At 40.4% G+C, this 16,026-nt stretch overlaps 1 protein-coding gene across 1 annotated transcript in view; it reads right to left on the bottom strand.

Annotated features, from left to right (window-relative positions):
* Window positions 1–16,026, bottom strand: part of RP1 (RP1 axonemal microtubule associated) — a 315,423-nt gene that overhangs the window by 175,915 nt on the left and 123,482 nt on the right. The window contains exon 15 of the mRNA XM_017341307.3: window positions 15,358–15,570. Within this exon, the coding sequence (XP_017196796.3) occupies window positions 15,358–15,570 (213 nt within the window). The remainder of the gene's footprint in view (window positions 1–15,357; window positions 15,571–16,026) is intronic.

Below are 16,026 nucleotides of genomic sequence, written 5' to 3'. Positions count from 1 at the left end.
AAAAAAAAAATTAACACATCATTGGCTCAACTAACAAAAAAAAAAGAAGAGAAAAGACCCAAATCAATAAAATCAGAGATGAAACAGGAAATGTAACAACAGACACTACAGAAATGAAAAGAATCATCAGAAATTACTACAAGGACTTGTATGCCAGCAAACAAGGAAATCTATCAGAAATGGATAGGTTCCTGGACACATGCAACCTACCTAAATTGAACCAGGAAGACATCGAAAACCTAAACAGACCCATAACTGTGTCAGAAATTGAAACAGTAATAAAGGCCCTCCCAACAAAGAAAAGCCCAGGACCAGATGGATTTGTTGCTGAATTCTATCAAACATTTAAAGAACTAACTCCAATTCTTCTCAACCTATTCAGAACAATTGAAAAAGAGGAAATCCTCCCAAATTCTTTCTATGAAGCCAGCATCACCTTAATTCCTAAGCCGGAAAAAGATGCAACATTGAAAGAAAATTACAGACCAATATCTCTGATGAACATAGATGCAAAAATACTCGATAAATACTGGCCAATAGAATGCAATAACACATCAGAAAAATCATCCACCCAGACCAAGTGGGATTTATCCTGGTACGCAGGGATGGTTCAATATTCGCAAATCAATCAATGTGATGCACCACATTACCAGACTGCAGAAGAAAAACCATATGATTATCTCCATAGATGCAGAGAAAGCATTTGATAAAATTACAACACCCTTTCATGATGAAAACTCTAAGCAAACTGGGTTTGGAAGGAACATTCCTCAATACAATCAAAGAATTTATGAAAAACCCATGGCCAACATCCTATTGAATGGGGGAAAAGTTGGAAGCATTTCCACTGAGATCTGGTACCAGACAGGGATGCCCACTCTCACCACTGCTATTCAATATAGTTCTGGAAGTTCTAGCCAGACCTATTAGGCAAGAAAAAGAAATTAAAGGGATACAAATCGGAAGGAAGAACTCAAACTATCCCTCTTTGCAGATGATATGATTCTTTACTTAGAGGATCCAAAGAACTCTACTAAGAGACTATTGGAACTCATAGAAGAGTTTGACAAAGTAGCAGGGTATAAAATCAATGCACAAAAATCAACAGCCTTTGTATACACACGCAATGCCATGGCTGAGGAAGAACTTCTAAGATCAATCCCATTCACAATAGCTACAAAAACAATCAAATACCTTGGAATAAACTTAACCAAGGACGTTAAAGATCTCTACGATGAAAATTACAAAACTTTAAAGAAAGAAATAGAAGAGGATACCAATAAATGGAAAAATCTTCCATGCTCATGGATTGGAAGAATCAATATCATCAAAATCTCCATTCTCCCAAAAGCAATTTACAGATTCAATGCAATACCAATCAGGATACCGAAGACCTTCTTCTCAGATCTGGAAAAAATGATGCTGAAATTTATATGGAGACACAGGAGACCTCGAATAGCTAAAGCAATCTTGTACAACAAAAACAAAGCCGGAGGCATCACAATACCAGATTTCAGGACATACTACATGGTAGTTGTAATCAAAACAGCATGGTACTGGTACAGAAACAGATGGATAGACCAATGGAACAGAATTGAAACACCAGAAATCAATCCAAACATCTACAGCCAACTTATATTTGATCAAGGATCCAAAACCAATCCCTGGAGCAAGGACAGTCTATTCAATAAATGGTGTTGGGAAAATTGGATTTCCACGTGCAGAATCATGAAGCAAGACCCCTACCTTACATCTTACACAAAAATCCATTCAACATGGATTAAAGACTTAAATCTACGACTTGACACAATCAAATTATTAGAGAACATTGGAGAAACCCTGCAAGATATAGGTACCAGAAAAGACTTCTTGGAAAAGACCCCAGAAGCACAGGCAGTCAAAGCCAAAATTAACATTTGGGATTGCATCAAATTGAGAAGTTTCTGTACTTCAAAAGAAACAGTCAGGAAAGTGAAGAGGCAACCGACAGAATGGGAAAAAATATTTTGCAAACTATGCAACAGATAAAGGATTAATAACCAGAATCTACAAAGAAATCAAGAAACTCCACAACATCAAAACAAACAACCCACTTAAGAGATGGGCCAAGGACCTCAATAGACATTTTTCAAAAGAGGAAATCCAAACGGCCAACAGACACACGAAAAAATGCTCAAGATCACTCCAATCAGGGAAATGCAAATCAAAACCACAATGAGGTTTCACCTCACCCCAGTTAGAATGGCTCACATTCAGAAATCCACCCACAATAGATGCTGGAGAGGATGTGGGGAAAAAGGGACACTAACCCACTGTTGGTGGGAATGCAAACTGGTTATGCCACTATGGAAGTCAGTCTGGAGATTCCTCAGAAACCTCAATATAACCCTACCATACAACCCAGCCATCCCACTCCTTGGAATTTACCCAAAGGAAATTAAATTGGCAAACAAAAAAGCTTTCTGCACCTCAATGTTTATTGCAGCTCAATTTACAATAGCTAAGACCTGGAACCATCCCAAACGCCCATCAACAGTAGACTGGATAAAGAAATTATGGGAATGTACTCTATAGAATACTATACAGCAGTCAAAAACAATGAAATCCGGTCATTTGCAACAAGATGGAGGAATCTGGAAAACATTATGCTGAGTGAATTAAGCCAGTCCCAAAGGGACAAATATCATACGTTCTCCCTGATCGGCGGCAACTATCTGAGCACCAAAGGGGAAACCTGTTGAAGTGAAATGGACACTATGAGAAACAGTGACTTGATCAGCATAGCCCTGACTGTTGATGTACAATGTAATACTTTATCCCTTTTAGTATTTTTTTTTGTTCTATTGCTATTGGTTGAACTCTGTAATTAATACACAATTATTCTTAGATTTTTAAATTTTAACTGAAAAGTGATCCCTGTTAAATATAAGAGTGGGAATAAGAGAGGGAGTTAGAAACGTGCCTCCTTATTTATTAAAATGTCAAGAATTCCACAGTAAGACCTGACAGTTGGTACGTGCTCAAAAAAGTGCCTGGGCCCCTGTTTCTAAGTGGGAGACCCAGAAGAAGCACATGGCTCCTGGCTTTGGCCTGGCTCAGTCCTGGCTGTTGTGGCTATTTAAGGAGTGAACCAGCAGATGGAAGATCTTTCTGTCATTCCTTCTCTCTCTGTGTAACTGTACCTTTCAAATAAACATATAAGCTTTAAAAAATATATCACAATGGTCAACTAGGAGTTAATTTTCTGAAAAGGAGCCCAATGGAGGGAAATGAGCATTAACTTGCATTACATATTCACACATGGCTTTGTCTAGTCAGTATTTCTTGTTAAAAACCCAGAACCCGCCGGCGCCGTGGCTCAATAGGCTAATCCTCCACCTTGCGGCGCTGGCACACCGGGTTCTAGTCCCGGTCGGGGCGCCGGATTCTGTCCCGGTTGCCCCTCTTCCAGGCCAGCTCTCTGCTATGGCCAGGGAGTGCAGTGGAGGATGGCCCAGGTGCTTGGGCCCTGCACCCCACGGGAGACCAGGAAAAGCACCTGGCTCCTGGCTCCTGCCATCAGATCAGCGCGGTGCGCCGGCTGCAGCGGCGGCCATTGGAGGGTGAACCAACGGCAAAAAGGAAGACCTTTCTCTCTGTCTCTCTCTCTCACTGTCCACTCTGCCTGTCCAAAAAAAAAAAAAAAAAAAACCAGAAGCCATATATTTTATTTCCCATTTATATCCCTTAAATTAGTTTGTATTTGGGGTAGGGTTGAAGCAGAGATTTTTAAATGAAGAAAGAGGAAGTAGAAGAAGCTCTAAATGTTTACTGTTGTGAAATTTAATTATATTAAATTTTACTTTCATTCTTTTCACTAATGATATTTAATGGTTAAAATATCATTTTTCAAGTATTATTGGAGGGGAAAAGTATGCACATAACAGTGATCTAGAGAACACTAGCAAACCAGTAATGCCATTCAAGTTAGTTCAATTGCTTCTGGAGGCTCAGAAGAGACAGATTTTGGTGCTGGATATCAAGGGCTCTCTGCCTGGTACCCAAATTCTTCACTTTCCTTAAGAAGGAATTCATGACTGAGTTGGAGATTACAGAATAGCAAACAGCAAAGAATTTTATTGAGAAAGCAAAAGTACATACTCCATACTCAGAGCCTGGGCTCACTATGAGGGGAGTGGTTCTATATCTGTACTGTGTTTTAATATCATATAGGTTGGTTAATGAAAGGGGATGTATATTCTAATAAATATGCTCAAGCTGACTTGCCCCAAATGGTAGAGTTAGAAACATACCAGGGGATTCCAATTCAATCCCATCAAGGTGGCATGTACCAATGCCATCTCACTATTCCAAGTGATCAATTTCAGTTCACAATTGATCATAATGAAAGGACTAAGAGTCAAAGGGAGCACATAAACAAGTCTAGTACCTGCTAACACTAACTGATGGAATAAATAAAGGGGAGAGTGATCCAACATGGGAAGTGAGATACTCAGCAGACTCATAGAATGGCAGATGTCCTAAATAGCACTCTGGCCTCAGAATCAGCCCTAAAGGCATTCGGATCTGGCTGAAAAGCCCATGAGAGTATTTCAGGTATGGAAAGCCAAGACACTCTGGCAAAAGATCTCTGTGAGTGAGATCCCAGTGGAAAGAACAGGTCTTCAAAGAAGGAGGTACCTTTCTCTGAAGGGAGGAGAGAACCTCCACTTTGACTATGACCTTGTCTAAACAAGATAAGAGTCGGAGAACTCAGAGGGCTTCCATAGCCTTGGAAACTCATGACTGGAGCATAGGGAGATTACTGATGCCATAGACAGGAGTGTCAAATTGTTAAGTCAACAACAGGAGTCACTGTGCACTTACTCCTCATGTAGGATCTCTGTCCTTAATGTGCTGTACATTGAGATTTAATGCTATAATGAGTACTCAAACAATATATTTCACTTTGTGTTTCTATGGGGGTGCAAACTGTTGAAATCTTTACTTAATGCATACTAAACTGATCTTCTGTAAAAAAAAAAAAAAAAAGAAATTATCAATTCCCAACTTGACTCTCACTGGGATTAAACATGACAATAGGTCTGATCTGATTTCATCATCATTTAAAAAAATCATCTATTATTTTTCACTTTATGTTTCTGTGTGGGAGCAAACTGTTGAAATCCTTACTTAATGTATACTAAGCTGATCTTCTGTATATAAAGAGAATCGAAAATGAATCTTGATGTGAATGGAAGGGGAGAGGGAGTGGGAAAGGGGAGGGTTGTGGGTGGGAGGGACGGTATGGGGGGGAAGCCATTGTAATCCATAAGTCATACTTTGGAAATTTATATTCATTAAATAAAAGTTAAAAAAATACAAAAAAAATAAAATAAAATACATCCACAAAAAAAAAAAAAAGAGAGGAATATTCAAGGTTTTTCTCGGAAGTAGATACAGATATCCTAGAATCTAGCTACTACCATTCTGTTTTGCTCTTTTTTATGGTTCAGTGTTTCATGTCCTGGAGGCTGGTAAGATGTGTAATTTAGTATCCTAATGTATTATTATGAATTCATAAAAACTATGATCCCTCCCCCTTTGTAGAATATACTTTCACTTTCATTAAATGACCTGGACGTTAAACCCAATTCACAGATGGAGCAATTCCCTTTAAGTAGCCCCCACTCTGTGTAGTGGGTGTATTTATTTTCTCAACAAAATTCTTGCCACTTGCTATTCTCAGACTCACTCCTGAATTCTTTCTTCAAGTTATGTCAAGGACCATGGTACCAGACAGCCCTCACTGTCCTATGCCACATCCACTGGAGTATTATTAATGCTATTCATCAGCTTTTTTGTTTCTAAGATGAATCACTTGAGAGTTTATTCCTTTCTTAAAATTTATTTGCTCCTGCAGGGTGAGGATGGGGGATTTTTTTTGTCTGTCTTTATGGCTGTTTGTATATTCTTCAAATCTCTTTCATGCTGTAAAGATCAAAGCTAATCCACAGACTGCAGTCTACAGTGACGTAGAAGACCATGTTCTAGATAATTCAAACAAAATAATTCATCCTGCATGGTAGCTATTTTCATTAAATATCATTAAATCAGTTTTCTTTAGAATTTTAGGTAAAACATGATATAATTATTTACATAAAACTGAGTAAGACATTTTGTTACAAAACAACTCCCCAAACTAGTTGGAGAAGTTGTTATAGAATACCCAAACCTGGATCTGCTTGCCCAGTATGCAGAAAGCCAATCACTGACAAATGCATGACAGAAGAAAGTAGGCATTTATTGCAAAGAGCAAAGCAAGAAGCCGGGCAGCTATCACTTAATTCCTAGATTCCCTGAGAGCTTATGTGTGAAGATGCTTGTAGACTGAATTTGGGGCTGAGAGGTACATGTTCAGATTTTGTCCAAGTTCCTGGCTAATCAGTGGTGTCCGTGGCCTGCCTTTGATTGGTTAGTAATACTGTGCTTTTCAGGGAATTTTATGATGGCCAAGGGTACTTCAGTCAGTCTAAGGGCTACATGCAAGTGGAAGTTACTTCCTGCCCTGGGCCAGAATTCCCCAAAGCAAGACGCCAGATATTAATTACTAGAAAAGTTTTCTGGGCCAATTGCAACATTCCTTCAATTTTGTGAATTCTTTTTAATTAGTGGTTAATTCGCAATCCTAAATGAAGGGCAAGAACACTTTGAGCTTAGGGTCAGAAACTGGTTTCTGGTGATATCTTGACTCTGGTTTACAGATGGACACTTGTATAGGCGCTTGATTTCAATTTTACCAAATTTTATACTTTGCAACCTATTGGTCTAGCATGGTGTACACCTAATCTGTCCATATGCTTTCATATCTCAACTTCTTACAAATATAAATTACTATTTTAAAATTATTTGCACGTGTAGAAATATTTTGAGTTAAGTCAAACTGGATAAATCTACAGTGAGAGAATCTTTCCCAGTTTCTACACACTAAACTGCTCATAAATGCATATCCCACTAGTGTAGGATGTGTCTGTGAGTGTCTTTGAAATGCTGATGACTCTTGAGCTTGTTTTTCCTACAACTCCTACATCTTTGTACTCATGCTTATTGCATTCCACCCATGTTGTTCTGAGGCTTGTTTTTTCTCTTTAAATTAACAACCTTACAATTGTCCCTAGTGACCCACATGCTGTTTGTTGCTAACTTGAATCTCTACTACAGCAAAATCTATTAAATGATTTACTCCTACAGGATAATAATTTTCTAGCAATAAAAATAGAAATGTTTGTTATAGGATCAGCATCACTTGACTCAAATGTAGATGTACTGAGGAGAAGTGTTTTCAAATGTATAGTTGCAAACAGATTGGAACTATTAATGCTTTTATTCAATTCAATTTATTACAATAAGCATTTGTCCAGTCACTAACAGGACTGTGACACTGTTGGATTTTTAAAGTATAGCAAAGCATAGTAATATAAGCATACATTACCATTTACCTTTGAATGTGTGTTAAATCTCTTTGGATTTGGGCTGCTGCTGTGGTGTAGCAGGTGAAGCCGCCACCTGCAGTGCCAGCATCCCATATGGGCACCAGTTTGTGTCCCGGCTACTCCACTTCCGATCCAGCTCTCTGCTATGGTCTGCAAAAGCAGTACAAAAATGGCCCCTACACCCTTGTGGGAGACCAGGAAGAAGCTCCTGGCTCCTGGCTTCAGACTGGCACAGCTCTAGTCATTGCAGCCATCTAGGGAGTGAACCAGCGGATGGAAGACTTTCTCTCTCTCTCTCTCTTTCTCTCTCTCTCTGCCTCTGCTTCTGCTTCTGCCTCTGCCTCTCTGTAACTCTGCTTTTCAAGTAAATAAATAAATCCTTTAAAAAACCCTTTGGAGGGCCCAAGCATGCCTTACTACAGCCTCTAAACATATGTAAACTAGAGTAACTAATGAGATTGTTACCATTCTATTTTCGAGAGGAATGTCATTCCAGTCTAGAAATTCCTGGTAACATACAGTGAAAGTGAAAAAATAACATACTTCATGTTTATGCATCAATGCTATCTCTTAAGAGCAGAAAAAAAAAACGCACATGTATTTCGACTAAAAAGACTCAGTACCAAAATTTCTGATGGAGAAATGAAAACCATACACTCAAATCAATGGATAATTAAACAAGTGATAATACATAATACATTTATCATTAAACAGTAATAAATGTTGGCTAAAAAGTAGACATTAGCCTATGTATGTGAGAGTGGCTGAAGGATTAAAAAAAAAGTTGGGGGAGGTTCCCGTGGTGGAATAGGGAAGAAATCAGAAGCATGCCTTGGACACAGACTGGTATTTATACATCAAAAGCCCTGCCCTTGTCTGATAACCTTGTAGGTGGGTCCCAGCCCTCAGCCTAGACTTACTAGGAAAATCTTCCCAGCCTGGGTGTCAGAAGAGCTATTTGGTCTAATACCTTGTGCTCATAAAGTTCCAGGAGAAATTTTATGAATTCTGTGCCTGGAAAAACTTCTTCACAGCAATACACCAGAAGAAAAGGGAGAGGGGAGAAGAGCCCATACCTATAAAAACTCCAGACTGGGAGAATGCAGACTGGGCCCTTGGTTCTTTGCTAAGTTGCCCACCTAGCCTGCCAGGTGTATTCTCTTTATTACACATCGTTAGTTTGACTACTGCCTATCTCTGTCACACACCTGAAATTCTTTTCTTAAGGGAAGACAAGAACCTGTTCCAGCCACCTCCAGTAACATAAAGAAAATGCTACAATGCAAGTAACAGAATTTAAATATAAATGATGATTTTCTATGGTGGTACTTCTCTATAAAATCCCAGAGTAAAGGCTAAAAATTAATGTTATTTAACTGGCAGACACTATCAGGATGTAGACTCAGAGTGTTCCTTCAGACCTCTATTAATTAATCAAACACAGGTCTGATATGCACAAAACAACTGGCTGCATGAGATCCAGAGAACAATACATAACTGACCCCAAGGTCTATGTGATATAGGCAGAGAGCCAGTAAGAGGGAGCTAAGGACTGCACCACCCATACTACACCCCCTTCCTTGGCAAACTCCATCCCCTTCCACAGCAATCTAACATGGCTTCAGGTTCAGCACACCCACTACCTATAATGTACCTGAACCTCATTTCCCATCATGCATCAGATGCCATGGTAATTCCTGTATTCCAACACATGCTCTGTAGCCACAAAGCATCAGACAACATGATGCTCCTAGAAATCATTGTGTAAAATGCAGTCCCAACTCAAGCTGCACCTCCTTTAAAGATTCAGTTAGGCCCTACACTGAGCACACACCTATCCTATTAAAGTATTACCTGCAATCTTATAAATTAAAATACTCCTTTTCTCCTGTGGTTTCCTGCATTCCCATTTGTGTACTTTGATTAATATTTAAATAAATCTTACATCCCTGCTCCACTTTATGTCTACTCCTTGAATTTTTTCATGCATGGAGGCAAGGGCTTAAAACAAAGCCATGGGGGGGGGGTGCCACAGTCTCTCTGTCCCCTGCATGACATGACAGCCTGAGAAATCACAATCAAAGTGTAAATTCCAAAGAAAATCCAGGATAGGATTGATCTGGTCTTTGTATAATTATTAGGATGTAGTACAAGAAACTACCCCAAAATACGGCACCTTGGTACACTCAGTATACTAAGCTGGAGAAAATTCAGAAAAACACAAAAACAAACCTCATCTGTTAGGTAGAAAGTCGGATATGAGCTTATGTGTGTGTGACAAAGGCCTAAAGAGTTGACATCTAGGTCCAGCATATGCATCTCAAAGTCATCCCCATAACCTTTCAAGGGCAGCCCAGTATCTGCACTTGAAACATCCTGCCCTGCCCCTTCTACCAGATAACCTGCCAGGTGGGGGTCCCCGCCCCTTCTGCCTGATAACCTTCCAGGTGCAGCCCAGTATCTGTACTTCAAAACATCCTGCCCCTGCCCCGGATCGTGATCTTCCAGGGGGTCCTGCCTATCCTTCCTCTAACCCAGGGCGACGCCAGCCAGGCTTCCTCCTGTCTGATAACTTCAAGGGGAAAACTCAGAAAGGAATATTTAGTATTTACATCCAATAAGTTGGGGAGGCAAGACCATCCCCTCCTCAACTGCCCCGGCCTCAACCGGATGGCACACTCAGCCCTCTGCCTCTATGCTGAGCCACCCGCCTGGCCTGGCCAGGTGTACTGTCTCTACTTAACCATGTAACCCCGCTCTCCCCCAGTTTGAGCAACTGGGCACTCTCCCTCAGGCCCATCCGTTCTGACGGATGTCCCTGCCCCAATAAACCTTGCTATTTGCTTTCCACTTACTCTCCGTCTCAGGCTTGAATTCTTTCTTGTGCGAAGACAAGAACCTTGCAGTTCTCTGGTAACCATCTGCCCACTCTCTCCTGCAGCAGGCCAGAGAACTGGGATTCTTCTTGCTCCCCTATCCTCTGAAGCAGGCCATACAAACCAGAATGCTCTGACTTTTTCCTCCTTAAAACAAGCCATGAAATCTAAGAAGGTCATACTCTAATCTTCTTCTTCCCTAAAGACCAAAAAGGGAGAAAATATTGCATAAGAGCTTCAATAAGAGTCTGAGTAGATGGGCATTACTAAGTTCCTCATAATCTATTATAATTAGATCATACCTTTTGTTCTCCATCCCTCAACATGACTGTCCAAAAACATACAAAGCTTTCCCTGAATCCTTGGGTCTTCATTTCTAAGGACACTTGTGTCATGTAATACTTACATTAAATAAATATATATACTTTTCTATTGTTAAACTGTCTTTTGTTACAGAGGTCTTAGCTAGTATCCTCACCATATTGGTGAGGAAAAGGTATTATTTTTTTCTCCCCTACAATTAAAAGCATTAAATTTAGAATGTAAACTCTTCAACCCTGATTCATATTTTAATAACTACAAGAAAGGAGTCAAGGCCGGCGCCCCAGCTCAATAGCTACTCCTCTGCCTGCAGCGCCAGCACACTGGGTTCTAGTCCCAGTCAGGGCACTGGATTCTGTCCCGGTTGCCCCTCTTCCAGGCCAGCTCTCTGCTGTGGCCCGGGAGTGCAGTGGAGGATGGCCCAAGTGCTTGGGCCCTGCACCCCATGGGAGACCAGGAGAGGCACCTGGCTCCTGGCTTCGGATCAGCGCAATGTGCTGGCCGCAGTGCACTGGACGTGGCGTCCATTAGAGGGTGAACCAACGGCAAAGGAAGACCTTTCTCTCTGTCTCTCTCTCTCACTGTCCACTCTGCCTGTCAAAAAAAAAAGGGGGGGGGGGTCAAAAGATCATTTACTTGGGTCAGTTTTAGATAAAGACCTGCTGTTCCTGTTTGCTGGCCTGGTAGCTACTGTGTGAGTTTGAAGCAAAAGTAGTCACAGAAGACACAAGAGAGTTCACTCAGCCTTGACCATGCAGTAGATATTGAAACACAGTCTGCCTTCTCAGTTTGCCTTCCTGGCTGATCTGGTGATCAGGTAACCCACTGTTTGCCTGAATGGTGGCACACATCTCTTTGATTAACAGGGTATTTAGGAACCTCTGTCTTTGTGTACAGACTCTTCAAAATTTCAAATCTTTTTTTTAAAGATTTATTTATTTATTTGAAAGTCAGAGTTATACAGAGAGGAGAGTTAGAGAGAGAGAGGTCTTCCATTTGATGGTTCACTCCCCAATTGGCTGCAACAGTGGGAACTGCACCAATCTGAAGCCAGGAGCCAGGAGCTTCTTTCGGGTGTCCCATGTGGGTGCAGGGGCCCAAGGACTTGGGCCATTTTCTACTGCTTTACCAGACCATAGCAGAGAGCTGGATTGGAAGAGGAGCAGCTGGGACTAGAACCAGCACCCATACGGGATGGTGGAGCTTCAGGCCAGGGCATTAATTCACTGAGCCACAGCGCCAGCCCAAAATTTCAAATCTTTCAGCAATAACTTATCAATGCAATGATTTTCCCCCAAGCAGGCTTGGAATTTTAAACAGAAATAGCAGTAAGCTCTTGATCTCTGTAGAAAGCTAGTGTCCTTGAATTTAGGAGATAGAGGGGGAAAAGAAAAGAACTGACCTGTAAGTACATCACAGACCATGAAGACTTCCAAAATCTTGCCTTAAACTAAGATGTTTTACTGATTTTTTTAAAAAAGATCAAAAATTATCTCTTGAGCCTTCAAGGATCATACTCATGTCACCTGGTGCTGGAGGTAGATATTGAACTGATTTAATGTGTACAGTCGGACACATTTTTAAAAAAACGATTGCCCTAATTTTACTTTTTACACAGCTCCTCTTATCAGTGTCTTTTCCATTCAGCTCCTGCTTCATATACAGGTGCTACCTAATGCTCTTGTTAAGTCATGTGCAATCAAGATGTGGCATGCTCATCCCCAAAACCTCAAGAGTCTTTGTTGTCTGCCCTGGACACCTTACTTCAGTGTTCTGTATATCACAATCTGTGTTACCACACCCTGTATCCTCCTTTGCCTTTATCAATAGACCTTGTGGAGTTCTCTGTTTTGGTTATCTCTGTCCAAAAGCCTCTGATTTTTTGTTCATTGTGGCATATCTTGAAGAAGAAGAGATACTTGGCTTTAAAACTCTAATGTATGATTGTTTGCCTTTGTGCAGAATACACTGGAAATCCTGAACCTAGCATTTCACCCAGAGAAGCATTTCACCCAACCATTAGGGAGGGGAAATAGAAAGGTTCCCAGCATTGACACAAAGCACAAGTAGACCCAAAGGGCACAGAATATCCTTCACCTATTTATTTTAGACCCAGTCACTTACCTAAGAAGCTGTTAACAAAGCTAGCCTTTGAAAATTGCTGAAGAAGAAAATTTTGGGTTTGCAATTACCTCCCCTCCCTGTTTCTTGACCTTGGTCTTCTCATGCAGGTCAATCCAGTTTCTCCAACCTCTTATCCCAGGTCTCACAATGGAACTGAGCTCCTACACAGTTCCTTGAATACTGATGCGAAATACCATCAGGTCCATTGCTAAAACTAAGTCATCAAATTGGTGGAACAGTGGGGCTGACCCTACAAGGTCCTTAACCAGCCGCTTTATAAGGTTCTAATGACCAGCCCCAGGAGGATATTTGCTTCTCCAATAAATAACATCTAGATGTTCAGTTTTTTTCTTAAAGGGTTTCTTTTCCAGGAATCTCAGACCTTGAACAAAAAGTAACTGCCACCTGCACAAGGAATCCAGATTGACTGGAGTCCATATTGCCATTACCAAAATTCCTGAAGGGACATATACTGCAGACCAATTAAAGGAGAGACATGAACAGAATCATGTCCAATCAGAAATTTGGACATGAGCTGAACATGCTAAGAACCTTCACCCCTAGGCCCTGGAGAGCCCCAGAATTAAGTGACAGCTGCCTGGCTCATGCTATACACTTTGCAGTAAATGCCTTCTTTCTTCCTCCTGATGTCAGTGATTGACTTTCAGCATATTGGACTAGCAGACTGTTTTTTGAGGGATCTGTAACAACTCTTCCAACCAGTCTTAGAAATTGTTGTATCAACAATATGGCTTAAGAGGCAGGTTGACCTGTTCAGTCTCAGCTCTAACATTCCCTAAGTTGCTCTAGGTGATCTGCTTAACCAGCTCACACTCAACTCCTACTTCTGAAGAATGAGCCTGACCAGTAGTTCCTCCGTGGCAAGATAACACTTTTGTATTGCAATCTGTGCAGTTCTGTTCAACTTCCTGTGCTCACTAGCTTCTTTCAGTTGAACATTAATGACTTCTACTCTCTCATCCTAATGAGACCAAGCAGACTCAGCCACATCACAAGTGTGTGGTGTGGGGTAGGGGGGAGCAGCAGCAGGAGTATTTGGTGTAGGACATAAAGATTCCTTTAAAAACTTGCAGAGAGGTTGACTTATTCAGAGGACATGATAACCAGTACAATGGGAGAAAAAAAAAAAGAAAGATACAAAGAACACTCGCACAGATTTGAAAAGAATAAAAATGAAGAGCCATGAAAATCATCATCCAACTTGGGTAAGAGGCAGTTAAATGCACGACAATGACTACTGAGTGTCCCTTTGGTTGCCATTCAGAAAAGACACAAATTTCCAGTGCTATCCTACCTCCCATTTTGGAGTGATAAATATGACCCCAGAAACTCTGGCTAGCAACATATACACACCCAAGCACGTGTCACAGTTACTCAGTATCTCATGGTTCTGAACACTCCTTGGAGCACCAGGAGACAAAGGTTGGTGTAATTTGTGGATGTTGATGATATGAAAGAAAAGCTATTTCTCCTATACAGTAACCAAGCATCCGATGAAATCATGCTAATCTGGTCATAGGAGCATTGTATTTTCATCCCAATCAGTCTACTTACAGCTGAAAGACTATAGTATGACACTTGCCTCTCAATCTTGGCCTCCTCCTCTGCCAAATGGTGATAAAACTGACTTCATTATCGTCTTGTAAGTGGATCAGAGATGTTAATTAAATGTGTAGGCACTATGCTTTTCCTTTTTACATTGTGAGCATCAGTGCAGCTCACCAGACACAAAGTTGCAAATTTTAAGCAAAGGCAGGAACTCTGAGGACTGGGAAAGATCTATTTCCTCCCTCTCCCTACACCCACAAGTTCATATAAGTTCTCCTACACAGCCAGATGTCATCTGGTAAGGAGAAGGGAGGGGGAGGAACTCTGAATTTACTGGAAAGACTCAATTTAAATGAAATCATTTCAAACAGGACTACATGACAATAGCATTAATAGGTACATTAAGTGTGCAATCTTATATGAGCTGACCCCAGGGAAGAGTTATGAATATATAGAAGATACTATCTCACTTGCCTTCCACATCAATTTCTAACACTGAAGATATTAAAGAAGGCCTCTAATACTGCAACTTTAAAATTCTACCATTAGTCAAAATACAGTGTTTCCAAAGGTGGAAATTCAGACACCAAATGGAACAGTAAGGAAGCATTGTTGAGCTAAGACTTTCTAGAGCTTTGGTTGGTGAAGTGTGGTTCATAAACCAATTTTAGCAGAACAGTTAGGAGCCCGTAAAAGATGCACATTCATGTTTTACTCCAGCCTTTCCCAATCAAAATCTGCTTTGTAACATGATTTTCCAGGAGGCTTCTATGCACATGACATTTCAGAAGTACTGTCTAGAGGGTCAGTATCCTTATGTTAGAAAAGGCATGAGGCTGTTCTCCATCCTTAATCAAACCCATATCACATTTAACATTCAATTTCCAAGATGATCACGTGTAAACCTAAAAGACAAAATATAAAGTGCTGTCCCCTTGTCTAGTATTGGCAAGTGTCTCAAACATTTTCTGAGAGAAATAAGAATGTATGCTTACTGTTCCATCACACTGGCCATCCTTAATCCTTAGATACATCCGGGCACTTTTCACACTTTCAAACATGCAAATCCCAGAGCTGATTTTATGCACTCTCCAGTAGGATTTTTCGGACTGATTTCCCACTCCTGTGCAGCTCCCATCAGGCTGAAGACATAGGGCCTGACACAGGCTTGTAGCAAGCAGAATCACAGCACTGTTAAGGAACACCCCCTGCAGAGCAACAAGCAGAACAGAAAGGCAGTGACAACAGGCTGAGTTTCCCTGGAGGGAGGCAGCTATATGGTGAACTCTTACAGAGGATATAGTGATCAGGATCCTATCAGAAGTTTGGCTTAAAATGAGAAAAATAATAATTATTATAATAATTTAGCTTCTATTCAAAGCTGAATAAAACTAAAGGAGGTTGATTTATATCCATCATTATTTATTAAGATTTTAAGGTTAAGGATCAAAAGTTACTAGGATTTATTTTTAAAGATACAAATCAAATGTTTCTTTTAAGGAAGTTACAATCGCTATAAATAAACAATTTTAAAATTAATATAAAGCAGAATGAATTAAAGAGAATGCTTTTATTATGAATTATGGAATACACTCTATGGATATGTGGATAGTTGAAAATATGTACATAGAAATTAGTGAAAGAGATAGTACATGCAACTAAGG

Source organism: Oryctolagus cuniculus, chromosome 6 (genome assembly GCF_964237555.1).
Source record: "Oryctolagus cuniculus chromosome 6, mOryCun1.1, whole genome shotgun sequence".
Taxonomy (NCBI): domain Eukaryota; kingdom Metazoa; phylum Chordata; class Mammalia; order Lagomorpha; family Leporidae; genus Oryctolagus; species Oryctolagus cuniculus.
This window is presented reverse-complemented; position numbering and strand designations above follow the sequence as displayed.